Here is a 16080-nt window from a genome sequence, read left to right as displayed (position 1 = left end):
TTAGGAGGTTTCCATAAACGTTCTCTTTGAAAGTTAAATTTAAGCACAAGAAACCAAAATAATCAAAACAATTTGTTATATTATGAGACCTAGTCTAATGATACCAGAACAAAAAGCAAAGAAAATAACAAGCAAAAAGATAAAGAAATTAATTGAAAGAAGGTTTGGATTTTAAAAAAACTAGTATAAATGACAAGACACAAAAGAGAGCAGATTTTTAATGCTACAACTCTAATATTTGGAAACTTGCTTTTATTTTATCTTTTATTTCTAAAGAATCATTACTCTGATGGAACATATGCAATATTTAATATGTTCCAGCAAAGAGTTATTATCAGTGGTGTAATTCAAATAATTTAACAACCGGTTCTCTGCGCTAATGACCAGCCCAGTAGGTGTGGCTCAATGGTCATATGACTGGGTAGGCGTGGCCAACTTAACGTCACTCACATCGATGGGCGCTTTGTCTTAGCTATTAGAATGTAATAAGGGTTAACCGAAGAGGCAGTTTCTGTAAGCAGAGCAATAAAGATTAGGCTAGAAACAACACAGAATGTTTCCTTCCTGCCTTCCTTACAGGATTAACCCTGTAAAATGAAAAAACAAAAACAAAATGAGATTTCTTTCAACAACCAGTTCTCTGAACTGCTTAGAACAGGGGTGTTCAAACTTGGGAACTTTAAGACTTGGGGACTTCAACTCCAAAATTCCCCAGCCAGCATGGCTGGCTGGGGAATTCTCAGAGTTGAAGTCCATAAAGTTCCCAAGTTTGGACACCCCTGGCTTAGAAAGTTAACAACCGGTTCTCCCAAATAGGTACAAACTGGCTGAATTCCACCACTGGATATTGTTCCCCATAATACTTAACTATGAAATATAGTTATGTAGTGAAAGAAGGAGGGGATTTGGATTTTCTTGAATTATACGGATGTTTGGCTTTTCCAGAACTCAGATGTTGAGTCAATGAAAGTTGATTTTTTTAAAAAATAGTCAAGTAGCAATCTAAGTAAAGTTGTCTACTCACGGAACATTCTGATTATATCACTGGCAATGCTTGGCAGACTGGATCCGTATGAATTTGTAGCTCGGATGGCAAACTGATACTTGTTGTTTGGAGTTAACCCCTTCAGGATCATAGAGTCCATCTGGATCTGCTCTCTAATTGCTGTCCAATCAGTATCAAAGTCGGGCCTGATTGGGATGAACAAAGAGCCCAAAAGGTAATTAAAGTGAGCTTAGTCAATTAGCAAGAGCCAAACATTTGCCAATATCGAGTGTCTCTTGATTGTTTTGATTTTGGTAAGCATAAAAAATCGCATTCTTACTTCGTGCAAAACAACAACAGGAACAACCACCACAGAAGAGTTATTTATCTAAAACATTGATAACACATGCACCATCTGAGAAGGCCCTCAGAGCAATTTGCATGCAATCAGTACAATAAGGCAGTTCCTGCCCACAGACCTAAAACTAAAATGAGCCAACAGAAAAAGAAAAAGGAACAGAAAGGAGAAAAGAGGAGGCTCTGGGCATCAGTGCTTACAATAGTTATCATAACACAGACATCAGTATTTTTTTAAATGCATTTCCAAAAACTCTTAAATAAAGCATCACAAAATACCATTTTTATGTAACAGAAGAAAAAAAAGTAAACGTATGGGGCAAAATCACATTTAACTCTATTGAATTAATTTGATTTAAATTAAGTTAATTAACTTAAATATCTTCAATGTCCCCAGTCATTAACTTCTTTTTGCCTGTCCCATGTACTGTTGGGAGCAAAGTGCCACTCAAAGGCCAAGTCAACACTCCTGTTATGTTGGTCAGATGGAATGGAAACATATCAAGAAAAGGAAGGGCTCTGCCTTTCTCCACCAAGCTGATGGAAAGGTATTGCTTTTCAACTTCTTTTGTGGCAAACTAACAGAATGATTGCTAGCTAATGAGAGAAAGGTCCAATGAGCTACCAAATATGACAGCTATCATAAACCTCTACATGCCAACAAAGTCAAATACTGATATTAATATTCCTTGGAAAGTTTGAGATCAAAGCAAGTCAATACAGTTTGAGACCCACTAACTAATCACGTCTCATATACTGTAAACTAGATCAGAATCAGAATCAAATAGAGCTGGAAGGGACCTTAGAGGTCTTCTAGTCCAACCCCCTGCTCAAGCAGGAGATCCTATACCCGTGATGGTTAACCATTTTGGTGCCGAGTGCCCAAAGCATGTATGCGAATGCGTGTGCGTATGCCCCATCCTCAAAATGCAATGCGAGCTCCCTCTGCACATGCACTCCACCACCACACATGCACACACATTCCCTGCACAGGTTCCCCCTGCACGCATGTGCCCCACCCTTCACCCCTCGTTTTGGCTTCCAGGTTGGTACAGGAGGCTTTTTAGGCCCAAATCTGGGTGCGGGGGGGAGGGGGAGGGTGTGCTTCGCAATCTCCACAGTTTCTTCCTCCAGGGTGTTCTAGCTTCCTCCTGCATTCTTGCCTCCCGTGCCTTCCCCGATCTTTGCAATTTCTCCTGCAAGCACGTCCTAGCTTTCTCCTCCATTCCTGCCATGGAGGGGCACCTGCAAAGGGTGGAACCTGTGGAGATCGGGGAAGGCATGGGCAGAAGAAATGCAGGAGAAAGGTAGGGCGTGCTTGCGGGAGGGAACTGCAAAGATCGGGGAAGGCCCCGCCCCTGTGTAGCAGAGACTCGAAGACCAACTGGCCAGGCGAGGTGCGCAGTGGAGCTGGGCTGGGGCGACGGTTGGTGTGCCACATAGAGGGCTCTACGTGCCACCTGTGGCACATGCGCCATAGGTTCACCATCACGGTCCTATATCATTTCAGAGTAGTGACTATCCAGTCTCTTATTAAAAACCTCCAGTGATGAAGCACCCACAATGTCTGAAAACAAGCTGTCCCACTTAATTGTCCTCCCTGTTGCGAAGTTTCTCCTTAATTCCAGATTGCTTCTCTCCTTGACTAGTTTCCATTCGTTGTTTCTTGTCTTGCCCTCTGGTGCTTTGAAAAATAAATTGACCCTCTTCCTCTTTGTGGCAGCCTCTCAAATACTGGAATACTGCTATCATGCCCCCCCCCCCAGTCCTTCTTTTCTCTAGACTAGCCAAACCCAAATCCTGATTTGATTGACAAGATGATTGGCAAGATCCAGTTAGGAAGCTTAAACGTGTTTATATATCCGCTCAAGAGAATATTTTGTCTATTTTAGTTATAGCTATTATTTTTAAACTTATCAAAGCAATTTAAAATAGCTCTGCTTCAATGCAGGCAACAATGTAATTACAGTAACATGGAAGAGAATAAAAACGCTAAAACTGCATTATCATGGTCATTTTCATATGAGGAATTTTTTTAATTAGTTTTTTTTTTTTTTTTAGGAAAACATTTCTGTCCTCCAGTGATGAATAAGTGGCCATGTCTTCTCCAGTGACTTTTATGTCAGGGTATCTTTAGTTCTCCGGCTATATTCTCACTCCAACCAACAAGAAGTTCTGCTTTCCTTGACTTGCTCAACTCTATATTTTACATTTCTGGTGTCGAGAAAGAAGGCTAGATCAAAAGAAGACCCAAAGGATATAGGATTCAAACTTGTTGGATGCTTGCAGAGGGAAAACAAAATTATTGACATGTGAACATCCTAGCAGTGCTGAGCACAAAGCATTACAGGGATAAATAGAGAGAAGAGGTTGCCCTTTTTCCCATGGGATCAGTCCTACACTGTTCAATATAAATGACAAAACTGCAATTTGTACCCCCTTGAACTTGCTAAAGCCGTTCCTACGGAAATGGCTGAACATAACAGAGACTGAAAGACTTTGACACATAAGACTAAATTGCTGTCCCGTTTAGTCTGGCATCCTTGAAATATTTACGGCAGGAAATAACTTTTCAAGTTTTAAATGTATTATTGTTTACATAAGAAACCAGCTGCAAACATTTTTGGAAGCACTCGTAATAAAAACTGCAGCACAAGAGAGATATTTTGTGTGGGGTTTTTTGTTTGTTTGTTTGTATTATTTGTAGCCCAGCAGTGATGCTGTCAAAATAGACTTTTTCTAATCAGTCAATATAAAAATGATTTAATCATCCGAAGGTCATTTCTATTGAGCAAGAAGGGAGTTCTCTGAAATCAAAAAGAGAGAAGTTTGGAACTGTTTGTTTCAGCTTTGTCCAGTTCTGTGAACTTGAGAAACCAAATTCTCCAGCCACAGGAGACAACAAAAAGTATTTTTTTGTAAATAAATGCATCCCTAAATCTCTGTAAAACAGACTAACAAAAGTGACTCAACTGTAAAATATTGTCTTCTTTTTCTTAAAGAAATTTCTCCTAACAAATCCCCTTGATCCACTAAGGGCCACTTAACTATTTGACTACTCAGTTTTTCATGTTGATCCAAACCACAAGGGACTGTTTTGTTTCTTGTAATTTAAAATGTCTGTCCCCTTTCTTTAAACTCTTTGAATAGTTCTCTTCATGTCATAGATGATTGTGATTTATTTCTTCTCACTAATAAAAACCTCTATTCTTTAAATCATACTGAGCATATGAAGAACCCTGCCCAATTGGGAAAGAATAAGCGAAAATAGGCTTTCAATTCTGAATCCTTCTTGACTCCCAAGGAACCAACAATACTAGAGGATTCCAGTTTAGACATGACACCAAACAAGCTGCAAAAATCCCCTCCTGGCAAGAGGGACCTACAATGGCAATTGCACAATGCGACTCAGTTACAATACTTTGGCATTCATATGAATTTCCCTGCTGTAGCAAAACGTGAAAAAGAGAAGGATAACATAGACAAGAATTCTTTTTTAGGTTTTCTGCATTCTCCCTCCTTGTACTTGATCCTTACAGAGATATAAGGAAGTTTTGGAAGTTTCAGTATGCTCTTGGGCAGGACTATACAACTTCCTTCAGTCCAATGGCCACACCTGACTTTAAGTGATATGCAAATGGGGAGGCTTCTGGGGGTCCGTAGGGGTTCAGGAGAACCTCTAGCTAAGATTCTGTGCAGTTTGGAGAACCCCCAAATCCCACTCCTGGCTGGCCCTGCCCACCCCTTCCCTCCTAGGAGTCCCCATGCGGTCCGTTTTGGATGCAGGTAAGGGCAGGGCGCTTACAGAGGCTCAGGGAGGGCAAAAAATGGACCTCCGGAAGTTCTGGAAGGCTGGAAATGGTCTCGTTTCTGGCCTCCAGAGGGCATCCAGAGCCTTTTTCACCCTTCTGGAGGCTCGAGAAAAGCCTCCAGAGCCCAGGGAGGGCAACCCCCCCCCCCGATTGTGATGCATGAGGCCAACTACGCCACGCCCACCATGGCCACACACTCCAGGCAGAGAACACCATGCTAAAATTTTTGAAGCCCACTCCTGAAAGGATAGCAATACAGGTATCCCTTGATGTATAACTGGTGACTCTTTGAAGTTATGACAGACCTACTTTGGGGCTACTTACAAGATGGGGATTCAACATTCCAATGGTCGGATCTCAGACATCAGGTGTTTGACAACATGGCCACATTTATGGCGATTTGCTACACCCCATGGTTACATAACTATGGTTTATGATGGTTTTGCTAAAAACTGACACTTCAGGTTTTCAGCAAAACTGTTACATGAACAAAAAAAAACCTGAAAGCCACTTAGCTAAATTTACCTGCAGAACATATAGCCAGCTGAAGAGCATGGAACTGAAGAAACCAATATAACCACACCAACTTTCCCGAACAAACATAATAAAACAATTTAAGTCACTAATAAATTTAATTAACACATTTAATTTAAAAAATTGGATGAAACCAGGCATTCTTAATCAAAATTTTAAAAAAAAATCTGCTTACATTTTATATTTTTAAAATTTTAATTGCCACTAAAGAAGGAATGGGACTGAATGGCTGACACTGGTGTTAAAACAGGCATTCCTACAACGATCAGAAAACAGAAATCAAGACAAAAGATCTCACCCGCTAGTGTTACAGAGAACATCCCATCAGTGGAACAAGCCACTTAACACAATTAACATAAAGTACAAGTGCGCATTTACATGGGAATTTTCTATATACCCAACTGATCCATCCTTAAGCGGAGTCCACTAGAGTTGGGTTATCAACAAGTTTAAATAAATAAATAAAGTAGAAGAGAGAAAAAATTCTATATTAAGGTAACAGTCAAGAGATGGTTCAGAAATGAGTTAGGGTTAAATAGAAGCCCACCTTTCCATATTGCACTGTAACAGAAAGGGTAGAGCTTTGGAGATCTCTGCATGAGATACTGTGGACGTCCATTGTGTATCATATGTGTGTTTCATAAACCACAAAGAAGAAGCAAGACTGATTTGGTCCAAAACCCAAAAGGAACTCTGAAACTGTGCTGAATCAAAGCCATTTAAACTAATGAATAAATAAGAACCAGTTTCACTAACATTAATGACATCAGATTGAAACAGGGGTGAAATCCTCCTGGTTTGGCCTAGTTCAGCTGAACCGGTAGGGACGATTGTCGTTGGTTCTGCGAACCGGTAGTTTTAAAAAAGCTTCCGAGGATTGCGCAGCTCACAGCTGATTCATGCGATTGATGGAAGCTCCCACCCCCTTTTTAAAGCATTTTTCCCTGCCTATTTGCCCAAACCAGCAGGAAAAAAAATGCTTTAAAAAGTGAAAAAAAGTTGGCCATGCCCACACAGTCACATGACTCCCCCCACAGAACCAGTGGCGAAAAAAAGTTAATTTCACCACTGGATTGAAACAAATGTGAACCCACATATATGAAAAATGTGCTCACATACAAATACCATAGTCAAGATCACCTGATAAATTCCACTGTGTAGTACTCAATTGGAGAACTTCCTTCACTTGGTCCTGGTTTCCATGATAAAGCAACTTCTGAATCTGAAACAACAATGACTTGAGGCTGACTAGGTGGAGCTGGTGGCATACATTTATCTAAGAGAGAAGAAAGAAATTATATACATTATTGGACCCTTTGGAAAACTCAGAACTGCTTACAGGATCAAAACCTTTGATAAAATTGTAATGCTAAATAAAGATAATCAAAAACTGGACTTTCTACCCATCCTTGCTTCAATCTCAGGAGAGTCGCTGCTATTCTATATAGAAAATCCCACCATTTTTTTCCCTTTCATAGGGCGAAATACTTAAAAGATGAAAGTGTTGCTCTGAATAAATTGATATAGTTATGGCCCAGAAGAAGACATGTTTTAAAATAAATTAATTTCCAAATGCCCTTGTGAAGAGTTTTGAAAAGATCCATACTGGCACCAATAAAGCATACTAAATTATATCATAATAAATTTATTCCTTTGACTCCTTAATAATCCTCATCGTTCTTTTTTGCAATTGTAATTGTGTCCTGTCTCCTTTGAAATTCCCATAACTCATTCCTATTTCTGCACTGCATTGAAATTTTCCTAACCTTTCTGAAATACCTTTACAGCAGGGTCGTCAAATCTGACCCACTATTTGGTCAGATCTGGCCAGCGGGCTCATCCTGGAAAATGTAGGGGGCCAGCCTGCGTCACTTTGGCCTGGTATACCCACATTGCTTCGGCCCGGTCTACCCAATGCAAAGAGGAAACATTGGGCCAACATGGCTTCGGCCTGTCTACCCAATGCAAAGAGGAAACATGCTAGCAGTTTGGGAAGTGGATTCAAGCTGGCCACCTAGCTGGCCATGCCCACCCAGTGAGTGGGGTCAAGCTAGCTTGGTCCCCTGAGGTCAACCACAGCCCTGATGTGGCCCCCAATGAAATTGAGTTCGACACCCCTGACTTACAGTATCTACAGTTAACTGTGTCTAAATCAGCATACTTAATAGAAAGCTATTCAAATAATATTTACCTTGTGATAGAGTTGTCACATTTCTAGGCATGCTGGCTCTGCCTCTTCCTGCCCAGCCATAAGCTCCTATGCTGACACTATGGAGAGTCCCTGGCTTCAGATCTCCAATAACAACTTCCTGCTCGGCATAAAATATAGAAAGGGATGAAGATATTTTTTTAAATGAAATTTTAGCCAATCATAACAATTTATAACATAAGTTAGGACACACTAGGATAGTGATGGCGAACCTATAGCACGCGTGCCACAAGTGGCACGCGGAGCCATTTGTCAGGGCACGCGAGGCACTGCCCTGTCAGCTGGCCAGCGCACATGCGTGCGCTGGCCAGCTGAGTTCACCTTTTTAAAAGCTTTTTCGCTTTCCCCAGGCTCCAGAGGCTTTATAGGAGCCTGGGGAGGGCGAAAAGAGGCTCCCCCGCCCCTCCCCGAGGCCCTCCGGAGACTTCAGGGACCGTCCGGAGGCTTCCCTGACGCCTTCGGAGCACTTAAAACCACCCTCCGAGCAAACCGGAAGTGACTTCCGGGTTGCTCAGAGGGTCGTTTTGAGCACTCCGAAGGCTTCAGGGACGGTCCGGAGGCTTCCCTGAAGCCTTCGGAGCGCTTAAAACGACCCTCCGAGCAACCCGGAAGTCACTTCCGGGTTGCTCGGAGGGTGGTTTTAAGCATTCTGGACGGTCCCTGAAGCCTCCGGAAGGCCTCGGGGTGGGGAGGCTCTTTTCGCCCTCCCCAGACTCCTATAAAGCCTCTGGAGCCTGGGGAAGGCAAAAAAAGCATGTAAAAATGGGGGGGGGGGGCGTTGTGCGCACATGCGCACTGGGGATCACGCGTTGCATTATGGGTGCGGCACACCCGCACATGACCCCCCGCGCTCCCCCCACTTGTGGCACGCGAGCCAAAAAAGGTTCGCCATCGCTGCACTAGGATGTTCAACACAGTAAATTAGATGTTCACAAGGAGTGGAATAAGCAATTGAAGTGTCTACCACACAACTGTCAATGGAATTCCATTTTAGTTACTACAAAATAGTGCAGCATTAGAGTGTATTAGGCAACACCTTTCCAGAATCAAATCTTACCATCTAATCTGGATATCTAGAAAAGTGCCTATTGAGAACCTCTCCTCCTCACAAGATTTACGAGCCAGGCACCAAGCCTTCTCAGTGATGGCTGAGAATACTCTAAGAGTGAGATGGGTGGATGGATGGACGGACAGATGGACGGATGGATATTCTCACTTAAAGTTATAGAGTGCCACAATCTTGCCTATTCTTTGCAATCAAGTTTAATTTATTCAAACATGACTTCATCCCTTAATTGCGTTTGGTACCCTGATAGGGGTGGGCTAAGTCTTAACATTTAAGATTTATCTTTCTTTATATTATATGTCTTGTCTTGTTGCCTCCACATAGAGAATTAATCAGGATTGGAGCAATTTGGAGATTAAAATATGATCATCAATATGAAGGTAAAACTTTCCCCTGTCCAGTTGTATCTGACTCTAGGGGCAGTGCTTACTGTAGGGAGTCAGCATTGTCTGAAGACATTTCTGTGGTCATGTGATCAGCATGACTATTCACTGAAGCACATGAAATGCTGTTACGTTCCCACTAAAGTGGCACCTATTTATCTACTCGCATTTGCATGCTTTTGAATGCTAGGTTACTTGCTGGGGCAAGTAATGACAGCTCAATTCCATAGCATTTGGGTCTCGAACCCTGGTTGTCAGCTTTCCAGCTGATAAGCTCAGTGTCTTTAACCACTGAGCTATTGCACCCCCAATTATTAATATAATTATATAAATAAGTAAAATATATTTCTGTAGGTCTAAAATTGCAATTAGTTAACCAAAATATTATTACATATATGTGGAAATCTCTCTATATAAAAGCCGAATACCACTCACTCATCACAGAATTTCCAGAACCATAAAGCCTATAAACTTGAAATTTGGCATATATGTTCCTCTTGGTTTCTAGGTGCTCGGCTAAGAAAAGATTTTTCGAAATGACCATCAGATCATTAGCATTTCTTATACAGTAAACATGCTCTGATGATAAAGCGTTCTACTCCCCCTCCCCACCTGAGAAGAACTCTGTTCCAACTGCCAGTTGCCTCACATTGCATTACCTCAGTTACAACTGGCAGATGTTCTACTCCTTCACTCAGGAGCGGTTTGGGGCTCCTTATAGTACTAAACTTTGGTACCTCACCAAAATGTCTATGCCTTCCACCTATAGAACTGCTTCCAGACTCAAGGCAGTGACAGCAATAGTCCCTTATATGTTTCAATCACCAACCACCACGGAGCCAGTGGATTGAGCCAGATTTCTCCTGCATTGCCCGATCACATAATTTCATTGCGAAGCACGGTATCCACCTAGTACCATATAAGGAGGAAATTTACCAAGTTCAAATAAACTGCTGAAGAGGGAATGTCCAAAATTTAATTCTGGTTCATATGATCTAGAAGTATGATATACTATCTCGCTTCCCTTCTGAACAGACATTGTTTTGTATATTAATTCTGTTCTAGAAAGGTTCATAGAATTTGTAGTTGATGATATTCTTTTGAATTACATACTAATGATTTGGAAATTAACTGGAGGCCAACTGAATGAGTTACTATAATGCTTGGCTCATATTCCTATAAGGGATTTGTAATCAACTATCTGCAAGGTCCTCCTTTATTGAAAAAAACCTCCTACTCTTTATGACATGATGAATTGATTCGATATTGGAAAAAATTCCTTACCCTAATTAGGTAAAGGTAAAGGTTTCCCTCACACATATGTGGTAGTTGTTCCAGACTCTAGGGCAGTGATGGCGAACCTATGGCACGTGTGCCACAGGTGGCACGCGGAGCCATTTGTCAGGGCACGCGAGGCGCTGCCCTGTCAGTTGGCCAGCACGCATGTGCGTGCTGGCCAGCTGAGTTCACCCCTTTTTGAAGCCATTTTTCGCCCTCCCCAGGCTCCAGAGGCTTTATAGGAGCCTGGGGAGGGCAAAAACAGCCTCCCCCGTGCCCCGGAGGCCCTCCGGAGGCTTCATGAACTTCCCTGAAGCCTCCGGAGCGCAAAAAACCAGCCCTACGGGCAAACCAGAAGTTCGGGAACGGACTTCCGGTTTGCTCGGAGGTTCGTTTTGACTGCTCCAGAGGCTTCAGGGAAGCGTCCTGAAGGTCCCTGAAGCCTCCGGAGGGCTTCCAGGGGAGCGGGGGAGGCTGTTTTCGCCCTCCCCAGGCTCCTATAAAGCTCTGGAGCCTGGGGAGGCGAAAAAAGCATACAAAAAATGGGGGGTCGCGGCTGTAGTGCGCGCGTGCACACTGGGGGAGTGTCACGCATTGCATTATGGGTGTAGCATGCCCACACACGACCCCCCTGCGCTCCCCCCACTTATGGCACGCGAGCCAAAAAAGGTTCGCCATCACTGCTCTAGGGAGTGGTCCACATCTCTGTTTCAAAGCTGAAGAGCCAGAGCTGTCCGAAGACTTCTGCATGTTCATGTGGCCAGCATGACTAAATGCTGAAGGTGCATGGAAGGCTGTTATCTTCCCACCAAAGGTGGTTCCTATTTTTCTACTTGCATTTTTACGTCCTTTCGAACTGCTAGGTTGGCAGAAGTTGGGACAAATAACGGGAGCTCATTCCGTTACGTGGCACTAGGGACTCGAACCGCTGAACTGCCGACCTTCTGGTCGACAAGCTCAGCGTCTTAGTCAGAGCCACCATGTCCCTTCTAACCTAATTACTGAAGGACAAATAGGTTCCAAACTAGAAACAATTCCATTGCTATAATTCTTATAATTCTATCCTTTCATCTCAATTCTATTCTGCTAAAGAAGATTCTGAGAATCTTGCTTGGGAGAATTACTTTCAATGAATTGGTTGCCAAGAGCCTAACAGATACTGTACATGACTGCAAACAAACAACTAGAGCAAACAAAGCAACAATGCAACGGTCTGAGGAGCATCACTTTTTCTATATATGAAAAATATTTTATCATTGAATGTCACAGCTGGAAGAACAACTCAGAAGTCTGGAGTGGATATTCTGTACTTCTGTATCTATCTCTGAGTTCCCATTTCATCATTATTGTTAAGTAAATACTGTAAACCTAGATATGAATAATTTATGACAAGACATGAATATATGTCTGAAATTACTTTTAACTAGCATGAGAGGGATATCTTGTGTGGGTTTATTATTTTTCTCAACTTGCAAACGGAAGAAAATAGAGGAGAAATATTGTTTTAAGCTTATTAGAAGTACCTGCTTTGCTCTGCTCTGCATTAGTCAGAATGCAGCTAAAGTATTGTTTCTAGTTCTGACCTCTGCATTTAAAAAAAAAGAAATAAACTTCCACAGAATGGAAAAAATAAACAAGCCCTAGGAAGAGCAAATGAAAAAAGATGGGGATATTTCAGAGAAAAGAAGATATGAATGACAGCAGTTTTCGAATTCTCTGGGACTTTTGCACAAAACACAAGACAGTTCCATGTTGCTCCAAAAGATAAAAATGTAATGTTATTAATTTAAATTTGCAGGCAAAGCTCATTTAATGACCACAGTTGGGAGTGGCAACTCCATCACTAAGTGATGTGGTCATTAAGCAAGACATCTTCACATCACCGTGATGGACTTATAATAATAATAATAATTTATTAAATTTCTAGACCGCCCCCTCTCCCTGGAGGGACTCGGGGTGGTGTACAGGAATAAATTTAAAAACATACAAACAATCATATACATAGCTAAAAGACAAATTAAACAACCCCTGTACGAATTTATAAAAATTAAAAACATTAAAAACAGACCCTAAAACCAATCCTAAAAATTAGAAATAAAACTGAGGTGGGAAAGATGGAATTAGGCCAAGCCGGCTAGCTGGAATAGGTGGGTTTTAAGTTTCTGATGGAAGGAGCGGAGATCCGTAGTCATTCTAATGTCGGGGGGAAGGTCATTCCAGAGGGTTGGGCCCATCACAGAGAAGGCCCTTCCCCTAGGCGTCACCCGCTGGCACAGCCTAGTGGACGGCACCCAGAGGAGTCCCTCTCTGTGTGAGCGAATCGGCCGAAGGGATGTATGGGGCAGGATACGATCCCGCAAATAACTAGGTCCTGTGCCATGGAGCGCCTTAAAAATGATGGTCAACACCTTGAAACGCACCCGAAAAGCCACAGGCAGCCAGTGTAGCCCGCGCAGGAGAGGTGTTACGTGGGAGTAGCCAGAGACTCCCGAGACTGCCCGCGCGGCCTCATTCTGAAACAGCTGCAGCTTTCGGGTGCATCTCAAGGGGAGCCCCATGTAGACAGCATTACAGTAGTCTAGCCAGGACATCACAAGCGCATGAGTGACTGTGCGAAGGGCGCTCCGGTCCAATAGGGGACGCAATTGGCGCACCAGGCAAACCTGGTGGAAGGCCCCCCTGGCCACGGCTGTCATATGGTCATCCATGGACAGCCGGGTATCCAGAAGGACGCCCAAATTGCGTACCCGATCCACGGGGGCCAGACGTTCGCCCCCAATGGCCAGTGATGGAGTAAGCTGGTTGAACCGGGGCGCCGGTAGCCACAGCCACTCAGTCTTGGACGGGTTGAGCTTGAGTCTGTTACTTCCCATCCAGATCCGTACGGCTTCCAGACACCAGGACATCACTTCGATAGCATCGTTGGGGTGGTTTGGGGTAGAGATGTACAGCTGGGTATCATCCGCGTACAGATGGTAATCTACCCCAAAGCCACGAATGATCTCGGCCAGCGGCTTCATATATGTATTGAACAGGAGAGGCGAGAGGACCGACCCTTGTGGCACCCCACAAGAGAGCGGCCTCGAGGTCGACCTCTGTCCCCCTGCCAATACAAATTGCACTCGGCCAGAGAGGTAGGAGGAGAACCACCGCAAAACGGTGCCCCTCACCCCCAACCCCTCCAATCGATGCAATAGGATACCATGGTCGATGGTATCGAAAGCCGCCGAGAGGTCTAATAGGACCAGGATGGAGGAACAACCCCCATCTCTGGCCCTCCAGAGATCATCCACCAACGCGACCAATGCCGTCTCCGTGCTGTGGCCGGGCCGGAAACCGGACTGGCGCGGGTCCAGATAATCATTTTCCTCCAAGTGGCGCGGAAACTGTTGTGCCACCCCACTCTCTACAACCTTCGCCAGAAAGCAAAGGTTGGAGACGGGACGGCAGTTGGCTAACAGAGCTGGGTCCAGGGAAGGCTTCTTGAGGAGGGGCCCCACCACTGCCTCTTTCAGGGCGGCCAGCAGAAACCCCTCACTCAAGGAAGCGTTGACTAACTCCTGGAGCCAGCCTCGTGTGACCTCCCAGGATGCCAGTACAAGCCAGGAGGGACACGGGTCCAATAAACATGTGGTGGCTCGCAGTCGCCTACGCAACCTGTCCATATCTTCGGAAGTAACAGAGTCAAACTCCTCCCAGAATGGGACCTCAGGACCCGCCTCCGACGTCCCTTCCAACATGGTGGTTAAGAAAACCATTCACAGGCATTAAGCATAGCCACAACTTGCTATTTTACTGTTGGCTTCTCCATTGAGTCTATTTGTCAGCAACTGGTTGTGATGTGCCCAAATGGCAATCACGTGGTTGTGCAGGACAATCATGTGACAGTTAATTATAAATACTTACTAGTTCAGAAGCACCCAAACCTCAGTCATGTGATAATCACTAAGTACAAGGACCAGTTGTAAAGTTAGTTTTTCAGCCTAGGGAATCAGCAGATAAGAGATAGCCTAACCCAGTGGTGGGCAACCTTTTTTTTCAACTGAGCCAAATCTCGCCAAAACCACGATTGAAATTTACTTTGAGAGCCACATTTTTAAAACCGAAAATACATAGGATGGTACACTGTTTTTAGTTTCAATAAGTTTTTATTGAGAATATTCTGCGTGCAAGTATCCACATAGGTCGGGAGGATACAAATAACACAACTAATAAAACAAAAACTTTAGAACGATATTATTTATCGATAACGTTAAATTCCGTAAAATTTGCCTTACAATGTAGAGAAAATTACATCCTGACATTGACTGACAAAGTCACAACCACTAATGTGAACATTGGCCTTGCATTTCCTTGGATAGTTTGAGTAAGTCAGGTTTGTATGTTGTTGTTTTTAATTTCGTCTCTCTCTCCCACTTTCTTTCTTTTTTCGTTCTCTCTCTCTCTCTGGCTCTTTGTCTCTCTCTCTCCCTCCCTCCCCCATCTCTGTCACTCTGTGTGTGTGTGTGTCTGTCTGTCTCTCACTCACTCTGTGTGTGTGTGTGTCTGTCTCTGTCTCTCCCTCTGTCTCTCTCCCCTCCCTTCCTCTCTCTCTGTCACTCTGTGTATGTGGGTGTGTCTGTCTCTCACTCATTCACTTAATCACTCACTCTGTGTGTGTCTCTCTGTCTGTCTATCTTTCTCGCCCTCACTCCCTCTCTCTGTTCCTCTCTCTGTCTGTCTTTCTCACTCACACACACACACACACACACACACACACTGTGGTCACCTTGTTGAGTGTTCCAATCACATTTGAAACACTCAACAACTGGCCTGCATTTATGGTATTTTGCAGCATTCTGCAGTCATAGGACCAAAATTGGTTGTCACTCGCCCGGGCTTTTGCAGAAGCTTCCCTCCGAAGCCTGAGAGGAGGGAGGGGAGCGGGCACCCGGCACACAGAAGAGCCGCATTAAAGGGTGTAAAGAGCCGCATGTGGCTCCCGAGCCGCGGGTTGCCCACCACTGGCCTAACCCATAGCTGAATAGTGAGTGGGGCAATCTGCTCAGAATGGATCCTTCCTAGTTTCTCAAGCTGTAATGGGGGGTAGGTGTTCTGACCTAGGCCTCACCAGAGCATGAAGCAAACTCCTTGTCCCAACCCGAACCCCTTTTATTAATTTACTGTGAATTCTCTTCATTCACATCCAACAAAGTCTTTCAAGGGAGGATGTACAATCACAGACCTTATCTGGCTTGGAGAGCTGAGAGGCCAATATCTGCAAAACTTGACCAGGAATCTTGGAGAGACACAAACCAATTAAGCGAACTAATTGTCTCCTGCAAACTCCACTCCCTTTTCGTTCCTCTTTTATTTCCTCTGGGAGGAGCCATTCATCATCCACCTGTGGCCTTACTCCCAAGTCGACCCCTGTTCTTTAGCTGTTCCCTTCATCTGGCAACTCTGCGCATGCACAC

The 16080-nt window shown here is 43.8% G+C and overlaps 1 protein-coding gene across 2 annotated transcripts in view; it reads right to left on the bottom strand.

Annotated features, from left to right (window-relative positions):
* Positions 1-16080, bottom strand: part of EGFLAM (EGF like, fibronectin type III and laminin G domains) — a 139882-nt gene that overhangs the window by 61089 nt on the left and 62713 nt on the right. The window contains exons 5-7 of one of the 2 annotated variants that reach the window (XM_081941153.1): positions 7880-7997; positions 6829-6964; positions 1025-1191 (exon numbers count right to left, since the gene is read on the bottom strand). In XM_081941153.1, the coding sequence (XP_081797279.1) occupies positions 1025-1191; positions 6829-6964; positions 7880-7997 (421 nt within the window). Of the gene's footprint in view, positions 1-1024; positions 1192-6828; positions 6965-7879; positions 7998-16080 lie in introns of those variants that run through there. The other variant, XM_081941154.1, reaches the window with a different exon arrangement.

Source organism: Natrix helvetica (assembly GCF_964273705.1).
Source record: "Natrix helvetica genome assembly, chromosome: 2".
Taxonomy (NCBI): Eukaryota; Metazoa; Chordata; class Lepidosauria; order Squamata; family Natricidae; genus Natrix; species Natrix helvetica.
The sequence above is the reverse complement of the archived record's forward strand: the minus strand, read 5'-3'. Positions and strand labels throughout refer to the sequence as shown.